The following is a 26,440-nucleotide window of genomic DNA, read 5'->3' as shown; positions in this document are numbered from 1 at the left end:
TTGCATCTTGTAAAACTCCTGAATAGTCTAAATTGATTGCCTTCTCTTCATTCAGCAGGCATGGGCTAGGGTACGCGAGCTCCCAGCAGTGACAGCGGGAGGACTCGAAGCTGAAGAGGACCCAGCCCTGGGTTCTGGGAACCTCACAGCTGGGGACACAGAGCTGGGGACTCTTCAACCCTCTCCAGAGGCTTCCCCCAAATGTGCTGGCTTCACGATGGGGGTCACGTTCCGTGGTCTCTGTTTCAGAGTCAAAAGTGGGGGAAAACAACACTCCTTCCGAGTTTTCAGATGTTTCTCCAGGGGTGTCTCAGCGGCCTGACCATCCCACACACTGTCCCCTTAATGACACCACTCATTGTCCCTTGCAGTGAGGAAGAACAGATGATCGCCACAGTGATTCACTGAATCTGCTGGCTTTTTATATTGATGGTTTGTAGTAGAAAGCACCACATAGCCCCGGTCCCCTTCCAGGCCACACTATGACACTGGTCACTAAAATCCCCCATGAGCCATTTTTCTCTAGTAAAAGAATTTCCATATTTTAACTGGTCACAGGGTCCCCCAAAATAAAGACTATACTGGCTAATGTGATGCAAATGAGATTGGTATGACAGCTTCAAGGAAATGTCTTTCAAGAAATGTGGTATGATCTTGGTCCTTTCTTCCTCCTGATGTCTGGAATGCAGGCACAATGGCATGCACTTGGGCAGCCACCTTGGGCCACGACATGGAAGCCATATGCTTAGAAACCAAAACAAACAGATAAGAGGAGCTCCCTTACGCTGTAGCAGCCTACCGTCCCTGGACTGACCTCTTTTCCAGGAGAGAGAGACAAATTTCTCTTTTGTGTTAACAAGTTTTTTTTTTTTTAGGTATTCTGCTATTTGCAAGCATCCATAATCATGATTACTGCACCCTGTCTAAGGTATTAAACAAGAACATTCACTGTGTCATTCCATTTTATTCAAAAAGTAGTTTTTGAACACCTACTAAGTGCCAAAAGATGTACACTGTGGGTACAGTAAGCAGAGCAGACATGTCCCTGGCCTCAAGGCAGTCACAGTCTAATGGGTCATCATGGGGTCTGCTTAGTTATGGTGAGACGTACTTATGGCTAAATTCAGATCCACATCACTGGGAGAAGGAAGTCTATATATGGATATATACGTACAAGTAAGGTGTGTGTGTGTGTGTGTGTGTGTGTGCATATGTGCGTGTGTGTGAGAGAGAGAGAGAGACAGAGAGACAGAGAGAGAGAGATAGACAGATGGTGAGAAAGAGAGAGCCCAGGTTCTTTGCTTATAATTGCTGTGGCAACATCCCCTGGAGAAATGGGACAGCACAGGTCAGCTCAGCTCATCTGCCAACATTCAGACTCTTCCTAATTTTCTTTTGGGCAAAAGCTCCCAACGATTCCTTCCAGGCCTTTGCACTGGCCTGGCCATGCTCATCAACCGTTTTCTCCATCCAAAATCTTGATGTCATCGCTGACTGCTATCTTCCCCTCATGCCCTCCATACAATCCATCAGCAAACGCTGACATTTCTACTTCAAATAAATCCTATACTCTCTATTAAACTATTAAACACTATCATTGTAACAAAGATGAGTTTCCTAAATCGTATAATTGTCTCGTGGTTATGTAAGAAAACGTGGTTGAGTCTAGGAGATACAGGATGGAGCAGTCAGGAGCAAAGAATCATGGTATCATAATTTCTGCAACATACTCTCACATGCTTCGGTTCTGATGATGCTGATGGTGATGATGCTGATGGTGATGGTGATGGTGATGATGATGGTGATGATGACGATAATAATAATGGTGACTGTAATGATGGTGATGATGGTGACAGCGTTGATGACGGTGGTGATGGTAATGATGACAATGAAGATGATGGCGACAGTAATGATCATGGTGATGGTGATGATGGTGGTGGTGACGGTAAGGATGATGGTGGTGATAAAGATGATGGTGATGGTGATGGTGATGATGATGGTGGTGGTGATGATGACAGTGATGAAGATGATGGTGATGGTGATGATGATGGTGATAGTGATGATGGTGGTGGTGATGATGGTGGTGATGATGACGGTGATAGTAATGATGATGGCGACGGTGATGATGATGGTGATGGTGGTGATGATGTTGATGATGGTGGTGGTGATGATGATGGTGATGAAGATGATGGTGGTGATGATGAGATGATGGTGATGATGGTGATGATGGTGGTGGTGATGATGGTGGTGATGATGACGGTGATAGTAATGATGATGGCGACGGTGATGATGATGTTGATGATGGTGGTGGTGATGATGATGGTGATGAAGATGATGGTGGTGATGATGAGATGATGGTGATGATGGTGATGATGATGGTGATAGTGATGATGGTGATGATGGTGGTGGTGATGATGATGGTGATGAAGATGATGGTGATGGTGATGATGATGGTGATAGTGATGATGGTGATGATGGTGGTGGTGATGATGGTGGTGATGATGACGGTGATAGTAATGATGGCGACAGTGATGATGAGGTGGTGGTGGTGATGATGGTGATGAAGATGATGGTGATTGTGGTGATGATGATGGTGATGGTGGTGATGATGTTGATGATGGTGGTGGTGATGATGATGGTGATAGTGATGATGGTGATGATGGTGGTAGTGATGATGGTGGTGATAATGACGGTGATAGTAACGATGATGGCGACGGTGATGGTGGTGATGATGATGGTGATGAAGATGATGGTGGTGATGATGATGGTGATGATGATAATGAAGATGATGGCAACAGTAATGATGGTGATGATAATGGTGATGGCGGCAATGACGGTGATGGTGACGGTGATGAAGATGATGGTGATGGTGATGATGATGGTGATAGTGATGATGGTGATGATGGTGGTGGTGGTGATGATGGTGATGATGGTGATGAAGATGATGGTGATGGTGATGATGACGGTGATAGTGAGGATGGTGATGATGGTGGTGATGATGGTGGTGATGATGGTGGTGGTGATGATGATGGTGATGAAGATGATGGTGGTGATGATGATGGTGATGATGATGGTGATGATGATGATAATGAAGACGATGGCGACAGTAATGATGGTGATGATGATAATGGTGATGGAGGCAATGATGGGGATGGTGATGATGATGATGGTGGTGATGGTAATGATGACAATGAGAAGGAAGAGGAGGAGAGAGAGAGAGAGAGGGAGGGAGGCAATTGTTAATCATGAAGGACACACAGGTATTATTCACTGTATCATTTAATCACTTCAAAATTCTCCACTGTTGTAAAACGATTCCAAATAAGAAGTTAAGAATAAGCAAATAAACACCGAAGCTGAATCTTTCTCACATCCCCCGTCACTACCATCCCTAGTCGAAGCCTTGGTCTCATCCCCAAGATGGTACACCTCCTCCCAAGCCTCCTTTCCTCCATGTTTGCCTTCCAGGGTCTCTTCTCAACACAACAGCCAGAGGGATTATGTCAAGCACAAGTCAGAGCTTATCAGTCTCCTGCTGCCACCCCCACCATGGCTCCCATCCCACCCAGAATGAAACCCAAGACCCCCGCCCCCCGTGGCCCACGGGGCCCCAGCTCACTGACCTCCTCCACTGCCGTGTCTCTCCCCTGGCTCTCCCCACACCAGCCACCCTGCTCTTCTCGTTCCCCAGACGCACCGGGCACGGTCTCCCCTCTGCCCCGCACACAGCCGCTAGTGGCCAGCCAGGTCTCTGCTTCGGTCATGTGACCAGGAACTTAGGTCCCTTCTTCAGATCAGCCTTTTTCCTACCACTTCTAACCCTCTCTGCTTTCCTTCCCTGCTCTATTTCTCTCTAAAGCACTTCACATGACCTGATTGTATGTTTTAGGTTTATGGGTTTATTTCCGGTCTCCTATAATGGAATGGAAGCACCCTGAGCCTAGGCACCTCCTTTCGTTCACTCCCACAGCCTCGGTGCCTGGTCCCCACTAAAGGATCAAAATCGTTTTTATGTGAACGAAGGGATCTCTGGAGTCCCACTCTGACCTCCCTTTCCCTTCTTCTCAAGGTGCTGCTATCGCGATAGTCTGCGGTGTTTACACCTCTTGCCCTGTGCACCTCTCACCCTAGACCCCCCCAAGCCTCCTCTCCAAGCCTCCTCCAGGGTCCAGCCTTGCGCCTTCCCCATCCCCCATCATTAGCCCAACTAACGGAGGAGCCATATGGCGCCTCCACGAGAGGCACCCCACCCCTACCCACATACCTCCTGGCCCTCAGGGACACAGCCCTTATGTTCGAAGAAGGAGAAAGGAAAGTCCCCTGCTCAGAGCAGCCTTCTCCAAAAGGACACAGAGTTCCATTTCCTTCCGGCCTTTTCCCCAGTTCTTCCACCAAGACTGTTTACAGAAAAGCCCCAACCAATCTTGCCAAAGGAACCGGTCACTTCTCGCCTCTGCAAACCACTGGTCCCTTAAGCATCTCTCGCCTCTAGGCTCTGGCCCCCCGTTCACCAACCGAAAGCCCCCTCCTCCACCCTCCTGGCCCATTTAATCCTGCCCACCCTTTAAGGCACTAGGTGACGCCCGCCCTGACCACAGTGGCCTCCCTCTGAACCTTCCGAGCAGCACGTGGCTTGTTATTCTGCTGGGGCACCTGGATGGCTGATTATCCTTGGACCGTATAGACTTGTCTTCCTGCTCCCGGATGTAAGCCCGAGTCGAGGACTGTATCGCATGTATCATCTCGCTTCCACAGGACCTAACGGAGGGCTTGATGCACAGTGGGTGCCTGATACCTAGACAGACATGGCTCGATGTCCCCTCCTCCGTCTCTGGCCCCCCAATATCCTGTGCTCAGTAGGTGATGGACGTGGACCCCCCCCACCACCACTCAGGTGGAGGCTGGGGTCCCCACACCCTGGGAGCTCTCGTCCCTCCCAACCCAGGGGAACCAGGGACGTGAGGCCACCCTCCCCCGAGGCCGGCAACAATGCGTCTTCCGTGCCCTCTTGCTCGTGTCCTCGCTGCACCGAGTGCGTTCTGCCGGTCCCTCCGTTTTGCCAACTCACCGAGGTCATTGTGAATTCTAACCCTGTCCGCAGCGCCTTGTCTTTCTCTCTCCCCTGCACCTCATTTTGGTAACAGCCAGAACACATTCTAAATCCTTCTGCTTCCTGGGCGCGGCAGGTAATTAGTGGGCCAGCTCAGTGACTCTCCCTTCTCCCCCGGCCATATGGTGAGAGCGGGCTCCGTCTGCACCCCCACCCCCCACCCCCACCCCAGGCTGCCTCCCTGGCAGGAAGGGCGTGGGCAGGGTGTCCACTCTGACCAAGCTGGCCAAGTCCCTGAGGCCCCCAGGCAAGATGGGGCCCTCGGGGGCGCAGCTGGTCAGAACAAGGACAGCTCCTCTGGCTTCTGGAAGGCTCTGCTTCCGGGCACACCCCTTCTCAAGGCACTCCTGGGCTGGGAAGAGCTATTCACCACTGCCCTCCAGGACCCCCAGGATCGGAACACGGGGGCTTGGGACTCACTCTCTGAGTGGCACTAAATTCTGAAGTGGGAATAAACGGGGTCCTGTAACAAACCTGGCACAGAGAATGGGACAGCGATCCGGTCATTGGGTTTGCCTGAGCTCTGACCCCAGGGGTCACAGAATCCCAAGAGAAAGACAAAGCCCTGTGGACGCTAAGTGAGCTCCGGATGGGGCAGACTGGGCCAGATCCACACCCTGCCCCAACAGCCCCCAGCAGGTGCTGGCTACCACTCCTGTTATATTCTCAGAAAGGAAAAACCCTAGAGGCGGCTGGGCGAGCCTCTCCCGAAGCCAAGAACACCCAGGGGCTGCCCCCACCCTACTTAAACGCATCCTGGGGCGAGTGGCTCAGCACCGCCCAAGTAGTCTCTGCCTTGGAGGTGAGCGGCTCACATCATGAAAACATGTGCCCTTTGGCGGAGAAAACATCGGCCCCTTCTAGCGTCTTCCACAAACCCCAAGTCTGCATACCGTGCCAAGCAGGTGCCGGCATCGACCCCCGGCCACAGGACGGGTTCCAGGCAGCTGCGAGGGGGCTCCCCGCGTCCCGTCTGTACCTCCGATCAGTTTGACTTCAGGGCTTGGGGTCTGGGGTCAGACTGCCTGCACTCAGAGCCCAGACCAGCCCCCTCCTGGCTGTGTGAACTTCCAACGGGATTCTGAAGCCCCTGGGCCTCGGTTTCCCCATCTACAAAGTGGGCATGATAATTGTGACTGCTTCATAGGGCTGCTACGAGATTCAAATAAGTCAGTGCACGGAAAGCGGGTTACCAAGCACCCAGAGTCGTTAATGTCACTGAAGAACGGGCCTCTCTCCGGGCGCTGGGGTGGCTCGGTCGGTTAAGCGCCCGACTTCGGCTCAGGTCATGATCTCACGGTTCGTGGGTTCGAGCCCCACGTCGGGCTCTGTGCCGACAGTGTGGGGTCTGCTTGGGATTCTCTCTCTCTGCCCCTCCCCCACTTGCCCTCGCGCTCTCTCTTGCAAAATAGCAATAATCATAACGCCATAACAACACTTTACAAAAAAGGATGGGGCTCTCAGGTCTCCCCGCACCACGTCCCTCTCCTGGCATACTCAGGGGCCCGCCACAGGCCACAGGAGTGCAGGGGTCCAAACACGAGCCTCAGAAACAGCAGGCATGTCTGCCTCTAGATCCGCCCCGGATCTGGATGCAAGGTGCTTTCGATGCAATCCACAAACGGCCGTTTTTCTCTGTTTGTTGACACGGAGCGGTGACCTGCAGCCCCCTACCAGGACCAAAGGGGACGTTTACCGCGCTGTACGCAGGCCAGGCCCCAGGGACGGCGGGTTGAGCTGCACCGAGGCCCCACGGGGCTTGAGAACACACCTCACCTGGCACACGGGTTCTGATTCTCACTTACAACAGGCAGAGGAGACGTCGCTGTCCCAGCTTACAGACCCGGAAACTGAGGCACGCAGAGGTTAAGTAAAGCGGCCAAGGCCCTACAGCCAGGGGGAGGGGGAGCCGGGGCCGACGCTCTTCACCCAGTTCCCTGACGCTCTGCGAGGGCAGGCCGCCCAGGGTGTGGGGGCGTCATTGGGGCTTGCACCCCACGGGGTCGGTGGTAGCTCAGCTGAGACCTGGGAGGTAAGGGAAGGCGGGCAAGGCGGGGGGAGAGCAGACAGAATATTCCAGAGCACAGAGCAGAGCGTGCCCGGGAAGCCTGAAGGGGCTCTGGGGGCCGCAGCTTTGGCTTCGAGAGGGTGGGGGCAGGGGAGCTATTCTGGCTGCACAGCCCAGCGGAGCCAGCTCCCTGAACCCCCAAAGCTGCGGGGAGGGGGTCTCCAGGCCGTGGAGCGGAGGGGGACGGAAGCCAGCGCCCGGGCTGAGAAGCGGGTGGGAGGAGAGAGGAAGTAGAGGCAGCAGGTGTAGACAACTGTTTTTGCAAAGTTCGGCTGGGCTGTCCGGGGGCGGAGAGGGGGAGGGATGCGGTGGGGAGGGAGGGCGGTCCTCGTGAGTTAAAAGTGGGGAGTGGAGCGCATTACACGCTGGAGGAGCTCGGCTCCTAGAGAAGGAGGGGAGGGGGTGAAGATCAAGGGCGAGACGCGTCTGGAGACCGGAAATAAACACGATGCGGGCGACCAGCGGAAGGATACGCTTTGCGCCGCAAAACGGGCTTGTGCGATGGGACCTCGGGGTGTCTACACCCCAAGCAAGGTATCTTGCACCCTGCGGCTGTCATCATCAGGGGATGCCATCCGTCCCTCCCTCCACCTGGTGGGCCACTTATACACTTAATAAGAACGTTTGCACCTCATCACCCGGGTGATCAATAACCACCTACCCCCCTCCAAGAACTTCAGGTCCACGGAGAACCCTAGTCTCGCTCTGATGTGGTTAATTCATCAACCCTCATTAGGACCCCTTCCACTGGCTGTAAAATCAGGTTCAAGCAACACCCTGGCCAGAGCTGGAGGAGAGGGAGGGAGGCCTGGCATTTGCAAAGCACCTCAGGGGCTCACGGTCGTAAGCCGTGTCCGGGGCCACCAGCTCCCGGACAGCACCCTGGTGAGGGATGTGGCCCTGCTCACACGCCACACAGAAGGCGGCTGTGGCTTTCAGAGCGAGGGTGAGAGCAAGGGTTGACACACTAGAGCCCCCAGGCCAAGTCCTGCCCACCACCTGTTACTGTAAATGAAGGTTTGTGAGCACCCGGCTGAGCCCGTCATGTACCTGTTACGGTGGCTACTTTCCACGCCATGGCAGAACTGAGCAGTGGCAACAGAGGCTTTCTGGCTGCAGAGCCTAAAACATTTACAACCTGGCCCCTTTCAGAGAAAGTTTGCCAAGCCCTGTTGGGAGTGCCCTGGACTGAAACCATTCTACCTCAGGGCCTTTGCACTTGCTACTTGCTATTCCCTCTGCCTAGAATGCTCTTCCTCCAAGTCTCTCCATGGCTGACTCCTGCTTGCCAGTCGGGTACCAGCTCAAATGCACTTCGTAAGACAACACTGTCAAAAGTGACACCCCCCCCCCCTCCCGGGTTCCTCGAACACATCACCTGACTGCTTGTGTCTGAGCATTCAGCACGCTCCAAAGTTATCTACTTTATCATAATTCCTGTCTCCTCCAACACAGCATAACCTCCACGAAGGGTTTGTTTTTTTCATGAATGAAACGTGAACCCAAATAGACACTCAATACCACTAACATTTGGATCAATGTGATTTTACATTTTTTTTGGTGGTCATGTAAAAAAAAAAAAGAAAGAAAGAAGGAAGGAAAGGAAGAAAGAAAGGAAAAGAAACAAAGAAATTCATTGTAAGAATCGATTCTAGTTAATCCAATATAGTCAAAATACTATCATTTCAACATGCGTTCCAACAGAAAAAAATCACGGAGATATTTTACATTCTTGTTTCCAAACCAACCGTTGGAAGTTTGTGAGGCTCTGAAACACATTTAATTTCAGTTCTTTTTTTTTTTTTAAGTTTACTTATTTATTTTGAGAGAGAGAGACAGAGAGTATTAGCAGGGGAGGGGCTGAGAGACAGGGAAAGGGAGACAATCCCAAAGCAGCTTCCACACTGTCAGCACAGAGCCTAATGCAGGGCTCGAACCCACAAACCATAAGATCGTGACCTGAGCCAAAACCAAGAATCAGATGCTCAACCGAGCCACCCAGACGCCCCCCCAATTTCAGTTCTAAGCGTTCAACAGCCACGGGTGGCCTAGTGGCCAAGACATGAGCCCCTGCAGGCTGAAAACAGTGCTCCCCTATGTCAGACGCTGCCCTGACTCCTTTTCCCTCAAATTCATTCACTCCCACAACAGTCCAAGGTGGAAGATGTTATGCCCAACCCCGTTTCACAGATGGGAAAATCGAGGCAGTCTGGATCCCCCCCCCACAACAGTCTGGCCCCATCGTCTATGCTCGTCACCACCCCCCAAATTGCCTTGAATTTTTGGGTGAAGGCACAGCTAACCTGAGTGGTGGAATTTTGCAGAAAGGAGCCAGTATGACGGGAAAATGCATGAAAGCAAGAACGCAAACGGGAAACAGCTGTGACACGGACTCTGTGGCCGTCTCACTGGCCAGAAATCACTCAGCTAGACGTGTGCCCCACAACCCAGAGGAAAGCAAGAAAGAATACTGGGACGGCCAACACTGATGTGGAACAGAGGGTAAAACGCAGGTCCCTCCATAAGAAAGGGGAACCCGACTTGCCGCACGAGCTTATCACCAAGCTCGGCTGCCTGCTGGCTCTGTCCAGACCATAGAAAGGGCTCGCGGGCTGCTTGAACGGTCCTTGCGGATTTTATCTTCCAGCCTTGATGATCTGGGCAGGCTGCCTGCACTACTCACACACCTTACCCTTTCCAGCCTCTGGAACTCCTGGGCATCCTGCAAAACCCGCTCAAGCATGCCAGCCCTTGCGGAACCTCGGGTCCCCCGCTCCCTTCTCTGCTCCCACGCCTGGTGTTGTCCTTGTGAGGATGTCTACGTGCCGGTCCACACTTCTTCCGGGGGCGGGGAACCCACAGGGCTCCGTTTGTGGACCCCCCCCCCCCCCCCCCGCCGCCAGGACCCAGGACAACATCGGGTCCATGATAAACTATTTGGGAGGCCAGAGTGACAGTGGATTTTGGCCCGATTACCCCATGTTTTCCCAACGAGTGAGACCAAAACCAGTTTGAGATGCTTCCAAGCTCGGGTCAAGTGTAATGGCAGATTCTTTGCGAGGCATACATGAAGGATGTCCTGTGGTCCAGGTTCAACGTGATGGGGATATAAGGAAATGTCAGTGAAACAGAAAAGTAACAGAAGAGGGGCACCCAGCCTGGGTGGCTCTGTCCGTAAAGCGTCTGACTCTTGGATTCAGCTCGGGTCGTGATCTCTTGGATTCAGCTCGGGTTGTGATCTCATGTTTCGTGAGTTCAAGCCCCATGTAGGGCTCTGTGCTGATAGCAAGGATCTTTCTTGGGATTCTCTCTCTCTCTTTCTCTCTCTCTCTCTCTCTCTCTCTCTCTCTAAAGAAGTAAGTAAATAAGCTTGAAAGGAAATAGTAATAGAAGAGCTCAATAGCACAGTGGCTGAAGCCCGCTTGGCTGGGAGCCCTCTCTCTACCAAGGACTGTGTCCGTGGCCTTAGGCAAGGTCTCCAGTCTCCCTGTCCTCAATGTTTCCACCTGTGAAATGGGGCAACTATGATACCACCTCACAGGGTCACGCTGAGTAAATGATATAAATGGCATTACGTGGTGCCTGGTGCTTTGTATGAACTCCGTTCTAAGCACTAACGAATGCGACTCGTGTTATCAAGGATTAGTGATGTGCCTTTTCTCCACCGCCAGCCTCGACTCAGCAAACTCCGTGGGTCTCTCAGACCCTGCAAGGAGGGAACAGTGAGAGTGGCTGTGTCATGGGGCTGCTGTGGTCGGCCCATGGCCCAGCCTCCGTCATCCCCAGACACGGACCCACAGACGATGGCTGTAAGAGGGAGGGAGGGCAAGCTGGGGGGGAAGGGAGGTAACCCAACATCCGGACAAGGGCCATGAATCTCTGGTGGGGAAAGGCCATGCCAGTCTGCTAGGAGACTGTCAGAACCACAGGCGTGGGTTTGGAAAGAAACTACTGCCAAGAGAAAACTCAGGAGTGGCAGGGAACGGCCCAGAAGGTCCTCAAAACGAACAGGGCAGCTGAGAACCAGTCACCGCTAAAGACCCAGTCGATACGGTCAGGGAGACCGTGAAAAGGAGCGGAGGGAGAGGGATGCCTGGCAGTTGCCAGGAAGACAGAGAAGAAGAAAGGAAAAGGTAGAGGCGGGCGCCTGCGTGGCTCAGGCAGTTAAGCATCCGACTCCGGCTCAGGTCATGATCTCACAGTTCCTGAGTTCGAGCCCCACGTCGGGCTCTGCGCTGACAGTGTCGATCCCGCTTGGGATCCTCTCTCTCTCTCCCTCTCTGTGCTCCTCCCCGACCCGTGCACCTCTTTCAAAAGAAAGAAAGAAAAGGTAGGGGAGAATGGCAGGTGTGGGTGATGATGACAGGACAGTCACAACATTGAAGGTAGCCACTGAGACAAAGGTCAGTGCCCTTGAGATACACGGATTATTCCCTTCGGTCATCAATGGCTGTCGGAGGAGGGTGCCAGTCACCTCACTGCAGAGACGTGGGACGGAGGCAACACAGCCTGGGCCCTAGAGCCTATGACCGGGCAGGGAGGACTCACGCCCAGCTCTCTCTAGCTGCACACACCACACTTCCAGCTCCAGCGCTGAGGCCCCACCCTTCCACCTCTCCCCTAGGCAACCTCCGTGTGCCTCAGTTTCCCCACAGGCCAAGTCCAGGTTGGCTCCACTGATCTCCCCATCCCCTTAGCGCCCCAAAGTCGTACGAGGCTGTCCTCTCCATCCCCCATAGAACGAGACAGTCCTGTCACCTTGGGGTGGGGAGTGGGGGGGGGGGGGCGGGCGATCTGAGAAAGAAGAATCCCACTTCCCACCAGGGGCTGAGGTTGAGCGGAACTTTCTCGGCGTTCAGGTCCATGGCCCAGGTTGGCCGGCCTCGCCCGCAGCCCGAAACGGGCTCTGAGCTGCCTGAGCTCCCGAGACCTCTCTCCGCACCAGAGTCTTTCTTGACAGAGGGGCCATAATGGAGGGGGCCCCTCTGTACCCAGCCGGGGAAGCGAACTCCCAGCCTCCGGCCACACTGAGCCCGGAGAGCTGGGTCGGCCCCAGACAGGAGGACAGAACCAGACGGGCCTGGTGAAAAGCCTGGGTGCTGGAACCACAGCCTTTGGCCTTTGGCCACCGGATGACCAGACTGCCAGGCTGAGTGACGGACTCCCTACTAATGTTATAGAGAAGCCCTTTATGGGGTCTCTGTGGCACGCAGCTCCGTGATGAGCCCCTGCGCGTTGGCTCCTGCGTCCATCCGAGCAACCGCGTCTTCCTGGTCCGGGGACGCCACAGAGAAGAGAAAGACAGACCCCTTGCCTACGCGGAGCTTACGTCCTGACAGGGACAAAGACAGCGAACCATCGAAGCCACAAATACACGATGCTGGATGGCCTGAATGCCTGGAAGAAAAGGCAGGGGATGGGCGCAGATGGGGAAGTCAGGGAGGGCCGTGCCGTCTGGGCCTCAGCTGTCACCGCCCAAAGATCTGGTGACGGAAAGCTTCCGGCCAGAGACACAAAACAGGGAAAGACCCCCAAGGCCAGCACCCACTCGACATGGGGAGGGACGGGGTCTGGGTTCCGGCGGGAGGCGCAGGGGGTCACAGGAGCAGCGAGGGGCCAGGCCGTGCAGGGCTGTGACAAAGCGCCCCTCGGCCAGCCGCCCAGGCTTCATTCCCGGTCTCCACGACGCTTACGCGGTCGCGTCCCCCGACTCCCTTCGTCTGCCATCACAGCGCACAGCTTTGACAAGAGGCAGGATGACCGACTACTCATTTCCCCCAGCTGATGCTACTCTTGGTCAGGGGAGGTGGGAAATCCGAACTTTGGAACCCCAACACGTGGTGTCACCGGCTACCGCGAGGGACAGGTTCCCCGCGCTCCCCCAGCTGCCCCCAGACGGGCTCAGGGGACCTTCAGCTACGGACGCAGCGCATTTCGCGAAGCCTGGCGCTCCCTGACCCCCCCAATCAATTCTGGTATTTGTGCTCATCCCTGCCGCTGCCCAGGTGTCCCCGTCAGAGCTGCAGACCGGCCCCTCCCCCTCTCAGTGCACCTGCTCCTCACTCCCTCCTGCCGTGGGGAGGACGTGTCCCTGCAGCCCGCTAACCTGGGCCAGCGGGGCTCGAACCTGTGGGTCTTGAGATGCACCCACGCTCCACAGCCCTCAAGACGTTCCCCTCGCCTGCCCATCTCCCCCCGCCCCACCGCCCAGACCAATTAATCCAGAATCTCTGCAGTGAGGGCCAAGCAGTGGTATTTTCAGAACGGTGCACAGGATTCCACCGTGCGGCCAGGGCTGGGGCTCGCTGTTGCTGAAGGGATCTTCTTCAGCCTTAGTGTGCTTACACATCGTCTGAAGGGCTCGGTAAAGCACAGATCCTGATTCAGTAGTTCTGGGAAAGGGCCCAAGCTTCTGCACTTCTAACAAACTCCCATGGGAGGGGGTTGCGGCTGCTGCATGGACCACACAGTGCAGGGCAAAGGCCTGGGGGCACAGCCAGATCTGTGGGGGGAGGGTGGAAACGGGCTTCACCGATTTTCTACGTCCAGAGTCACCCTCCGTTATGAATCTCCCTTTAATGTCAGGGAGGAATTCTTTTTTTTTTTTAATGCTTCTTTATTTTTAAGAGAGAGACAGAACACAAGCTGGAGAGACGCAGAGAGAGGGGGGAGGCACAGAATCCGAAGCAGGCTCCAGGCTCCGAGACATCAGCACAGAGCCCGATGCGGGGCTCGAACCCACGAACCGTGAGATCGTGACCTGAGCCGAAGTCGGACGCTTCACCGACTGAGCCACCAGGCGCCCCTTGTCGGGAAGGGACTTCTGAAAGACTTAGTTATTAAAAGGTTCTTACAGAAGGGAAGAGGAATTTTCTAGTGTGGGAATAGGGGGCCCTATACTTAAGAAACGTTACAGGCCCACCCTCTATTATCAAGTATCTACTGGAATTAAAAGAACTTAGAGGTGCCTGGCTGGCTTATTCAGTAGGGCATGGGAGTCTTGATCTTGGAGTTTTGAGTTCGAGCCTCACGTTGGGTGCAGAGATCACTTAAAAATAAAATCTTTTAAAGAAAATAAATAAGGGTGGTTCAGTCGGTGAAGCGTCCGACTCTCTGTTTCAGCTCAGGTAATGATCTCACAGTTTCATGGGTTCGAGTCCCGCATCGGGCTCTGTGCTGGCAGTGTGGAGCCTGCTTGGGATTCTCTCTCTTCTTCCCTCCCTCGCTCATGCTGTCTCTGTCTCTCTCTCTCTCTCTCTCTCTCACAATAAATAAACTTTAAAAGATAAAAATAAGAACTTAAAAGTATCTAATAGAGGACCCAGCGCATAGTAGGTGCTCAGTAAATGGTACCTTGGCTACTCATGCTCTCATTGTATTATTATTAATGCAGGGCACTCCATTTCCTAACCCAACCAAGTACATTCTCTTGGCATCCGAAAACCTGACTGAGTCCTACAAAGCCCTACAAATCTCTTTTACCCTGAGAGGATGAGCCACAGGCAGGGGCCAAACACAGGAACCTTCACCTGGGTCCAGGGACCTTCATCTCAGACACAGTCCCATGGACCCCGCCTGGTCTAAGAACATCAATGTCTTTGTTACTCACATCTTGTTTTTCTAATTTGCCATGAGCTGTGGATATACTTTCGCAGCCCGGTCGCGGCTAATATGGAGTGTGTGCTACCCGTCAAGACCGGTTTAAAAAGTATTCTATTTGGTTGAACTCATTATATCCTTAAAACAACTCTGGGCAGCAGGGGCTGTTCACCTCAAGGGGCAGACAAGGAAACCTGGAAAGGCAAACAACCTGCCCAGGTCACGTACGTAGTAAGTCATAGGGCCAGAGAGCAAACAGGGGGGTGTATTTCAGACCCCGTGCCTTCCCAGCGCTTCTCAAACTTTACTTGCTAAGTGGTTTCATTAACACGCAGGCTCTCCTGGGGCACTTGGGTGGCTCAGTCGGTTGAGCATCCGACTTTGGCTCAGGTCATGATCTCACGGTTATGGGTTCAAGCCCTGCGTCGAGCTCTGTGTTGGCAGCTCGGAGCCTGGAGCCTGCTTCGGATTCTGTGTCTCCCTCTCTCTCTGCCCCTCCCCTGCTCACACGCGCTCTCTCTCTCTCTCTCTCTCAAAAATAAAGAAACACTTAAAAAAATAATAAAAAATACAGATTCTCCTTCAGCAGGCGATCGGGAGCCTGCGACACTGCATTTGCACCAAACCCCCTGGCCATGCTGACACGGCTGGCCCACGGACCTCGCTTCGAGGAGCAAAACTGCTCACACGCTCTGATACGTCCACCACCGTACTCTTCCGATCAGTGCTTTGTTGATTCGACAGTGGCAAAAATCACAGGAAATCTCCGCTTGGAACACTTCGGTAAAATTCTGTTTCAACTCCTACTCAAACTGCACTATTCTGCGGCAAAGGATACCATCAGTCATTCTGGAAAAGCGGTTGTGTCCGTTATGAGCCACAGGCATTGAGGGTCAGGAAATTGCTTTCGAATTTAAGTGTTACCGCTACCGAGAGCGCTCTCTGGACCAGGGAAACAATTCCCATCTCTCAAGGCCAAGTGAAGAGTTCCACTTTGAAAAATACAGGGTGGGATTTCTCCAAACACACAAGGGGATCCCCCGACTGTAAGCTTTCCTCCTGGGATTAGCGGGAGAGGATATACGCAGAAGCCAGAAGAAAATGACAAATCTTCCCTGCCCGGCGAAACGCATTGAAGAGGAAAGCGGGACCGTCCACTTAATCAGTCTGGACTCAGTGGCTGGGAACAAGCAGGCTGCTGAATGAGACAGAGAAAATCAGACTGGGGTGAGGTAAACTTCCAGGGGTGTTCTGGATACTGGCGTGACCCGAAGTTCCAGGATGGCAAACGAGGTCCTGGAGAAACCTGACCTCAAACCAAGAGTCTTCGGGGAAACAAAAATACCCTCCTCAAAGCTTGACGTGATACCAAGGTTAGATTAAACAGCGATCAGTGAAGAGAAGGCTTGGTTAGAACTGTACCTTTAAGCAATTCCCACCACCCAGCGATTCTCGAACTTTGCTCCACGATCGAATCACCCGACAAGACTTCAACACTCAGCGTCCGGCCTCTCACACTCAGGCCACACTCCCACGTCAATCAGATCACAATCTCCGGGGGGTGGGACCCAGGTATCCCTCACCGTGAGAGCTCCCCAGGTAATGCCAACGGGCAGCCAAGTTTGAGAACCAGTATCTTCACCTATAAAACAAGGAATCCATCCGGACCAATGGTCTCTTCACCCGATTTGCGTGTGAGAATCACCGCGGGAAGGATTTTGAAAGTAATGATGCCAGCAGCTTCCCTAAGGAATTCAGGTTAATTTGTGGGGCGTGGGCACCGGCATTTTTAAGAGCTTCTAGGTGATCCTAATATCCAGCTAGAACTACTGGTCCAGATGTTTTTGCCAAGATTCCTTCTACTGCCTATATTTTAAGCATCTACGATGGATATCAAGGCTAAAAATGCCATCTTAGACTTTTTGCAGAAGCAGAGTTCTCATCTTTACTTTTAAATCAGGGATTTCTAACTTTGCAAGGGTTCAAATCGTATTCAAAATGCTGGATGAATACATAGGTGTGTGTGCGTATATATATATACACATAATGAATAGTTCTGAAGGAGAACGTCCTTAACTTTCATCAGATTCTCAAAAGACCGAACTCTCTTACCTTAAAGGCAAGGATGTGATTTCTGATTTAACAAACGTAGCGAAGTTCAAGAATGAACGGAAAATAAACTGACCCTGGCAGCACATTTTGAATTTGCAACATACCTACTGCCCCCTAGCGCCTGTATATCTTTATTGCAGGTGAAGTTCAGACCGAACATCCCATCCTCTGGAAAGCCATAGGGGGAGAGACATCCAGATTTCTGATCCAAGTGTCAACGTGGAAGCTGTGTTGCAGACCGAGGTCAGCGCGAGGCTGTCCGGTCATGATCACGATGAGAAATGACTTGCCCAGCTGCACTTGTAAAGAGACTATCCAACCAGATACTTCGGACTCATGAGCCCAGCTGGGTTCGTTAGGATTTCTGGGTTTTCTAGTCCTGACACTTGTTACCTATATGCCTTGGTTTGGAGCCCAGCTTTCTTTCTCCCCATGTGTCCTTGGGAAAATTACTGAACCTTTCTGTTCTTCAGACAAAATGGGGACAATAGAAGTACTTTTCAGACTGCTGTGAAGAATAAGAAAATACACGTAAAATGCTCAGCCTATCAGTTGGCCCAGAACAAGGCCCTTGAATAAATGTGAGTTATATGACTGTATCGGTGGTATTTTATTAGTAGTAACATCTTACTGACGGTGCACACGTCACTAAATTTCATTGAGCTTCCTTCGTTGATCCATACGACAAGGAAAATACACCCCACTTAGTTTCCTTCGTGGGGTTACAGCAATGACCGCCATGATACGGCAACTGTCACATATCCGGGGAATCTACCAGGCACAGGGAAAAGTCACCCCATAATACAGACATAATCCCTACCCTCTGAGACTCCAGTAGTTGAAATCTCTACAAATGACCGTAGCAATTTCTCGTCACATACCTGGCATCCTGGACAAGGTAAACCTTCTCGCCACGTGGGCAAGTGGGTGACCACACTCTACCACACCCACCACAAGCTGCCTTTCAGGCAAGAGAAGATGCCGGCCGCTCACGCAATCACAGATGCCCTGGATCGCTGCTCTCCTCCAGTCCTGACGCATCAGTCCCTCCCCAGGAGACGGTCACAGGACGCATCCGCAAGCCCGCCTGCCCAGTAGAATCTCCCATGGCACACGTACTGCCACCTGCCCACCAGGACAACACATCACCGAAACCTCTCACCAGCCCCCAGCAAAGACAGAAGGCGATCAGCGCTCGCTTACCTGGAGTCTGCTTGGCCGTACGCACGGGGGTGTAGTGGTTTTTGGAGGACGATCTGACCGGTGTGTTCTCTTTGGGAGAGGTATTGATAGCTGAGATAGTTTCTCTTTCACAGTGTGCTATGGGGATTGGTCCCTGTTGTCTTAAGATGTCGGCCAGAGCCCTAAACAAGGAGGAGATCACACAGTGAGATTCAAGAAGCAGGTATACACAACCACAGAGGGAACTGGCTTGCTTTCACGGGCCCTTTGATGCACAGAGTTATGGGAGGAGACAAAAACACAGTATCCGGTCCTCAGTAGTCCGAGCTGTGTCTGCTGCTGGTCCTGGGGGGACCCCTAACCCTAACCCTAACCCTAACCGTAACCTTAACCCTAACCCAGGTAGAGGTCACCATGCCTGGGTGGTATTGGCACTAAAAGGCAGTGATTATGGTTTCCGTCTTTATTTCCCATGAGCCCTTTCAGACTACCAGCTCCCCAAACACCCCCTTATGCCAGGCAGATATCTGTACCCCCGGTCAGTACGATGCCACTGCAGGAAAGGGCTGGCATCAGTGGCCTCGTCTGCAGGAGCAGGCTATGCATAACAGGGGCGCAATCGCCCCGCTGAAACAGACACACCGGCTAGCACGGACTTTATACTGTGACCCAGCACATAGCTCCCGCCATCTGAGAAAGGGGTGACTTAACTGTAAAGACGGGCCGTGTAGGTAACAGGGTATGTATCAGACCACACGAGCCATGCAGACCGGGATCACAACGGGAGCCCAGAGGAGGCAACGATTACACACACACACAGGAAAATACACAAACACAGAAGAGGAAGAAACGGGGATACACAACTCCCCTTCCGCAGGATACCCCGCCACCCCGAGACAGCAGCTTTTATCCACTCAAAACATCCCTCGGACGACCAAATGCGCGTTCATGGAGGACCCAGTGCGCGTCAGTTGCTGCCGAGACACAGGTAAATAGGACACAGTCCCTGTCGCCTAACAGCTCACGATTTAGGGGAAATCGCTCCCCCACCTGGTTTCAAACAGGACTGGCTCTGTGGGTGTGCTGTGTGGCATGTGGCCATGACCACTGCTGACGGAAAACAGAGACAGGCAGGGATGGATCATCTGCGGACGCAAAGGTGAGTGTGGATACATTTCAAGAGACCACCATGTACAGAATGCGGTTTTAGGGCCACGTCCCCAGTTCTGAGTGCATCCCTGTTTCATACAAGCCAGGTGAAGGCTTTTCCATCCACCCGGGGTGTCCCTGGGGCCTCCGGGCCTCCCCCGGCCCACCCCAGTCCTCCCCAAGGCTTCATTCACACTGGGCCTCCAGAGCCCGGCACTCCGATCCCTTGCAAAGTGACAACCACGTCAGTCTAAAACTGTGTCCCAGCGTGAACTGCTGTCTTCCATTATGCCGCCTCTGACATGCTGAACCTTCCGAGGAAAAGAGCATCAACCTGGCAATCTTATCATTTACTGGCGTTTATATAGCAATTTCAGACGTTCCAAACGCTGGCCCCTGGCTGGCATTCTCTTCTCTCAGGCTGTAAAGGGAGGAGCAGACACGAGTCACTGCCCTCGTTCGCTTGGGTGGACCAAGCAGAGGGAGAACGCAGAGGCTCATTCGCCTGGTGAAGGAAGTTCAGGCCGACCCGGGGTCTGGGTCAGGGACCTGAGATTCAGGGTGTGGGGAGAAGCAGCAAGCACCGCCCTAAAAGGTCAAGAGATTTGCGTTCTAATCCCAGATGAGCTCTCAAAACTTCCAGCAGATCTGCTGACCTCTAAAACCAACATTTAATCTTTTCTCCCTCATTTGCAAAACAAAAGCGTTTAAAGGAACATGGCCCTTCTAATTAGACCCCTTCTCATTCCAAAATGTTATATTTTCCATATGTTTATAACCACACATCCACGCGGGTCCTCTCGATTCCTTCATTGCTCTGGTTATCAAAGACACTTTCCTACCACGTTTCCATGGTAAGGAAACCCTGGGCTAGGGGCGCTTGGGTGGCTCAGTCAATTGAGCATCCAGCTTCAGCTCAGGTCATGGTCTCAGGGTTCGTGGGTTCGAGCCCCGCGTCGGGCTCTGTGCTGACTGCTCGGAGCCTGGAGCCTGCTTTGGATTCTGTGTCTCCCTCTCTCTCTCTGCCCCTCCCCCGCTTGCACTCTCTCTCTAAAAATAAATAAATAAATAAATAAATAAATAAATAAATAAATAAATAAATAAATAAATAAAACATTTGTTAAAAAATTTAAGGATGAATTTTAAGGTAGGTGAGTTACATTTCCATAAAGCTGCTATCCCTCCCTCTCCCCAACAGAAGTATATTATTTTTCGGTTTCTTGCCTCTCGAGCGTTTACAAAGACTCCCAATTCTCTGGTGCCTGGGAAGGAGAATGGAGACTTGTGGTTAAGTCCACTGCTCTCGGGAGGCCAAAGACTGAGCCTACATCCGTGTTTCTCCACGGTGATTTTGTCCCCTGGCGGGGGGGGGGGGGTTGGCGGAGGGGGCATCTGGCAACGTCCCAAGATGTTTGTGGCAATCACGACTGGGGAGGCAAGTGTTACTGGCCTCTAGTGAGCAGAGGCCAAGGGCGCTGCTGAAATTCTGTGCTATACAGGACAGCCCCCCCACGACAAAGAACTCTCTGGCCCAAGATGTCAACAGTGGTGAGACTGAGACATCCTGACCTACCTCTAGGCAACACTAGAAGGGAGGGAGTCTTGGATTAAGGGCCCAGTGCCATCCAGCTGCCCCGATGTCTACTGAACAGCCCGTACCAGGGGTCAGACACCGGGCTGGGCTCAGTGAAAGGAATGTCCCCGAGGAGTGGGCCCGTCCGTTGGGGTCATCGCTGTGCCCTTAGGCCTTGGCGCACTTCCCAGCCATGTGACATACACAGGGGAAGAACTAAAGCTCGGCCCGGTTTCTTTCTGCCTCTGCAGGGCATTCGGCTCCTATCACTCTGGTCCACACTGACAGCATTAACGGCAGCTGATTCACTCCGGGGCTCGTCGGCAAAGAGACGGGAGCTGCGAACGGAGCGCCCCTCTCGCAGGACGGGGAGTCTCTCGGTGCCCGTCTCCCGAGAAGCCCTTCGAGACGCAGCCTCTGAGGACGGAGCGGGGAGGGAAGACACCTTTGTGAAGACCACCGGGCTTGGTGGAGACCTGTGTGCTTGGGTCTGACTTGCGGCTGGAGAAGGAGTGTTAACTGGGGCACAGCCAGGCCGTCTCCTCCTGAGGGTGACGTCTTGTCCGGTATCCCTTCCAGATGCCCGGTGGGCTGGGCGGAGCTGGGCGGCACGGCCAAAGAGAGGGACGTGCCAGACGAGGTGTCCCTGAAGAGGCGGGCTCTCTGGGGGCAGGCTTCCGCCCTGCACGGTCCCAACGAAGGGTGTGGTGGCCAGGGCCACGCTCCTGGTCCCCCACTCTGTGGCTTCCCGGACCGCCGGACACCCTTCTCCAAGTCCCCATCCCTCCCCAGTGCCCTCTGGCAAGGGGAACAGGTGCCCTAATTCCCAGGAGGCGTCCTTAGGAGCAGTCCCCCTCTGGCAGCCCCCCTGCCCCACTCACACCCCCCTCCCTCCGCCCCTCAGCTCCTGACCTCCCTCCTCGCTCCTCTTCTTCTGTTCCTCTCCCCCTTCCATCCCCTTCTCCCCAGGGTGCTTGATAAATATTATTCTAATTCTGAAATGTGCGATGCCAGGCTCACCTAATTAATCTGGATGCGCCCCAGGAAATGGGTTAGGGCCTGAGCTATTTTCCAACCGCGGGAAAGAAAATCGGTCACTGAGGAACAGGGAGGCGGGGTCTGTGAAAGAGTGGGCACCAGCTCCGGGCCTGAGAGAGGGGCGGAAGGGAGGAGAGGACAGAGGGGGACAGGCAGACGGTGAGTGGGCCCACGGAGAGGAGAGGCGGGGAGGGGCACAGGGGGAACGGGAGACGGGACGCAGGAGAAAGGGACGCAGGGAAGGGACAGAACGGGCAGGGACAAAGGTCGAGGGACCAAAGGGGCAGTGAGGAACAAAGAGAAATTCAGAGAAAGCACAGGGCTCAGAAGGTGGTGGGGGGAGGGGGGTCAGAGGGCGCACTCAGAGTGGGGAGGGGCGGTGAGAGCAGACAGCAGGACAGAGAGCCGGGCAAGCCAGGGCACAGGGGGCTTTCCAGCCAACAGCCAACCCCACCGACCCTCCCTGGTCCTCGGCTAGCATCTCATTTAAAGACCCGAAGAATCTTGGGGCGGCCGGCTGGCTCCATTGTTGGAACCTGCAATTCCTGATCTCAGAGTCGTGGGTTCGAGCCCCAGGTCGGGTATAGAGTTTACTTCATTAAAATCATCATCACCAACATCATCACCATTTTTAAATAACTCGAAGACGCTTGCTAACAGCCCTGTTCCTCTCAACCTCCCCTCCCCCACTTCTGCCACACTATCAAAAGCACGTTTTTTTGCCCCAGTCGCCTTGGTCCACCCCTCCCTTTGGCACATGGATTCCCTGGCTTTTGCGGGATGCGTGTCGAGCAGGGGTGGGCAGGGGATTAATGGGGCAGCAAGTCTGAGCAGGAAGAGCAGTCATCCTGGGCATTCGACCCTTGTGGGTGCCCTGCCACCCCAATTTCTAACAAGAAACCGAGGCTCCGAGTGATTCGAGGACTAGCACGTGACGGAGCAGAAATTTAAATCCAGGGCCCGTGACTCGTGTCTGGGTGTCCTTTCGCTCCCGGGACTGCTGCCCGCATACACCTCCCGTCCCTGTGCACGGGCACGGTCAACTTGCACGAGTCCTTCTGGTCTCCCCAGCCGGGTCCGCCAACTGAGCAAACGCCAGTGAACATTTGGGCTTGGAGAGATGAGGGATTCAGTCGGTCGATGAGGGATTCAGGTCAAGACCAATTACCTATGAAAACCTTGGTTCATGTTGTCAACGACCCCAAGGAAATGAAAGAGTGTCTGAAAGTCCCTAAGTGCGGAGTGATCTCAACACAAGGGACCCAGCCCAACCAACACTTTTTGATATGCTGTCACCTGCTTTGAAGACATGAAATCCTTCTGAAATTGGCAAGTGACTCCTCTTAACCAGAGAAAGGTAGGGGCGCCTGGGGGGGCTCAGTCGGTTGAGCGTCCGACTTCGGCTCAGGTCACGATCTCGCGGTCTGTGAGTTCGAGGCCCGCGTCGGGCTCTGTGCTGACGGCTCGGAGCCTGGAGCCTGCTCTGGATTCTGTGTCTCCCTCTCTCTCTGCTCCTCCCCCATTCTCTCTCTCTCCTTCAAAAATAAACATTTTTTAAAAGATTTAAAAAAAAGCGGGGCGCCTGGGTGGCGCAGTCGGTTAAGCGTCCGACTTCAGCCAGGTCACGATCTCGCGGTCCGTGAGTTCGAGCCCCGCGTCGGGCTCTGGGCTGATGGCTCAGAGCCTGGAGCCTGTTTCCGATTCTGTGTCTCCCTCTCTCTCTGCCCCTCGCCCGTTCATGCTCTGTCTCTCTCTGTCCCAAAAATAAATAAACGTTGAAAAAAAAAATTTTTTTTTAATTTTTTTTAAAATTTTTTTAAATTTTTTTTAATTTTTTTTAAATTTTTCTTAATTTTTTTTTTATTTTTTTTAATTTTTTTTAATTTTTTTTAATTTTTTTAAATTTTTTTTAAAATTTTTTTTAATTGTTTTTTTTTAATTTTTTTTTAATTTTTTTTTTTCAACGTTTATTTATTTTTGGGACAGAGAGAGACAGAGCATGAACGGGGGAGGGGCAGAGAGAGAGGGAGACACAGAATCGGAAACAGGCTCCAGGCTCTGAGCCATCAGCCCAGAGCCCGACGCGGGGCTCGAACTCACGGACCGCGAGATCGTGACCTGGCTGAAGTCGGACGCTTAACCGACTGCGCCACCCAGGCGCCCCGAAAAAAAAAATTTTTTTTTAAAAATAAATAAACATTTTTTAAAAGATTTAAAAAAAGAGAGAGAAAGGTAAGACCTCCTCCATGACTTTCCTTCATCGTCTTGCCTGCTTAGGAAATTACACGGGAAATCGAAGACTTAGGAAACTGACCGCTCTCATTTACTGAGCAATTACTACGTACCAGATATCAATGCTGAACTCTTCCATGCATTATATCCTATAATCCTCAAAATGACGTTATTTGGTAGATGCTCTCGGTAGCCACAACCAGTATGATGAGAATACTAAGATTTTGCAAGGTCAGCTCTATTGCCCAAGGACACACAACCAATGAGGGGTAAATCCAGATTTCCAAGACAGGCAGGCAAAGCAACAGAGGTGTGCCACCACCAAATTATCCATTCGTCCATTCGTTCATCCGCCCGTCCAACCATCTGTCCCTCCATCCACTCAGTCACATTTATTTTTCTACCTACCATCTCTCTCCCACGGTCTCTGAACACAGGGTTTTAGACAGCTACCCAGTTCTATCGACCTCTGTGGGTCCTCGACACCAGCAAGCTTCGAACGCTTTTTACACTGTTTTCAGCAGGCAACCGTTTTGGGCAACAAAATCTAAGCAGAACATTGACACAGACCCTTAGACCCTTAGACCCTTGCTCTGCATGAAGCCAGAGTCCTGCTCCATGAGACCCTTGGCTTCCGAAAGCAGGCAGTCCCTGGGCTTTGTGGAGTTTCTAAGTTTGAAACGAAATATAGGAAAAGAGTACCAAAAAAAAAAAGACAAAACTATGGAACTTCTTCTCACAATCTCCCCGCATTGAACAGGTAGTAAAACTGAGGTTCCCCCCAAATTAAGTGGGGGGAACCTAGGGACCCTTAGTTCACCTGGGAAGTCTGTTTGATCTCCATTAATATTTTCCATACGAACCCCACGAAACAGCACTGCTCACTGAGATAGAGCCGATGGAAACCAGCCTCTGTCCTCCGCCAGATCTCTGGATTTCTGAGCCACACAAAAGGGGAGAAGGTAAGTTCTCCTAGAGCCCAATAAGTTTTTCTGCGTCAAGGGCGAAGCAAGCTGGTTCGTTTAGACCCCTACACATGCCTTTCCTCTTGCTGGGAAGAACAGGGAGACATTTCTGCTGTTGGATAGGTAGGATAAAAGGCCAAACACATCAACTGTTCCCTGAATAAGCTATTCTGGTTAATGTTATTCCTGAGGACTAATGAGAACACTCTTGATCTTGAAGGATTTTCGAAATCACTTACTTTAAGAATGCAAGTTTCTTCCTTGAGAGGGGCCACCAGTAATCTTTAGGTCTCTTCGGAGAAGAAACGAAGCAAAATAAAGACGATTCTGGGAAACGAAGCTATTCACGTCAAAACTACGGGGCAAACCAGGAAAGGTTGGGTTTGGGTTTTGTTTTGCTTTGTTTTTTCCCTTTAAGTAAATCTCTGACAGTTACTTTCGTATTTCTCCTAGAAGTAGAATGCCGACATCCTACTCCAGTTAAAGTATTCTGGCCACTTGAGTCCTGGAGAAGGGAGGTTCATACTTGACCGTGACGGCCTGGGTACAGCCCGTGTCCTCTCTCACCTCATGCCCGAGCCTATTCACTGGGCAGACGGGGTGTCTCTATTCTCTGAAAATATGCACTCCGGGCAATCGGAGTGACTGTATTTTTTAATAAACACGGACCAAGGAGAACGGCTTAATTTAGTTCTTAGTCCTGGTTCTCTCACAGTCCACTTGAAAAACACAGCTGCTGGCTTTGTGTGTGTACAAGACCGCTCTCCCCTCACAGAGAGGCTCCAAATGGGTGTGGAGATCTCCTTTGTTGTGGTAACAATGTTCGTGCACCTGCACTGAGCTGTTCGGCAGGTCTGAGCTGCCCGGGGCACAATCACAATCAGAATGCATCCTGGCCGATAAACAGTGCAGGACCCGGGCAGGGAAGGCTCAGCCCGCAGGCTCCGTGTTTTCCAGGCGAACGGGGTAAGGTCCTCTATCCAGATGGGCCCCTGTCCTGGGGCTGTGGCCTGGGGCCAGCCACGAGCTGGGCAGGGCCTAGAGGCGCATCCTATGGGGCCCCAGTTCACCCCTGAGAGCCTCACCTCCACACATTCCACTCCTTGCCTCCTGAGTCCTGTGAAAATTCACCCAGGCCTGGGAAGACTGGGTAGCAGCAACCCCAAGCCTAGGCTCTTCAGAAATATCTGGATTGTCCCGGAATGATCCAAAGACCTAGATGTGGCCAGCACAGCCACCATTTCGGACGGGGAAGACAAAAATGCTACCGAGATTGGTTACCAGAGCCACACGGGCGGCCGGGGGTGGGGGGGAGAGGAGAGAATAAAGATGCCCGCCACCTGCCTCTCTTTCTCTCTCTCAAATAAACCTTAAAATGTTTTTGAAAAACAGGGGCACTGCGGCTCAGGTCA

At 52.8% G+C, this 26,440-nt stretch overlaps 1 protein-coding gene across 4 annotated transcripts in view; it reads right to left on the bottom strand.

Annotated features, from left to right (window-relative positions):
• The window catches only part of SHISA6 (shisa family member 6), a 279,136-nt gene that overhangs the window by 235,854 nt on the left and 16,842 nt on the right, over positions 1-26,440 (bottom strand). For all 4 annotated transcript variants that reach the window (XM_003996297.6, XM_023244668.2, XM_023244669.2 and 1 more), the window contains exon 2: positions 18,093-18,253. In XM_003996297.6, coding sequence (XP_003996346.2) covers positions 18,093-18,253 — 161 coding nt within the window. The remainder of the gene's footprint in view (positions 1-18,092; positions 18,254-26,440) is intronic.

The sequence above is a fragment of the Felis catus genome, chromosome E1 (assembly GCF_018350175.1).
Source record: "Felis catus isolate Fca126 chromosome E1, F.catus_Fca126_mat1.0, whole genome shotgun sequence".
In the NCBI taxonomy this organism is placed as follows: Eukaryota; Metazoa; Chordata; class Mammalia; order Carnivora; family Felidae; genus Felis; species Felis catus.
This window is presented reverse-complemented; position numbering and strand designations above follow the sequence as displayed.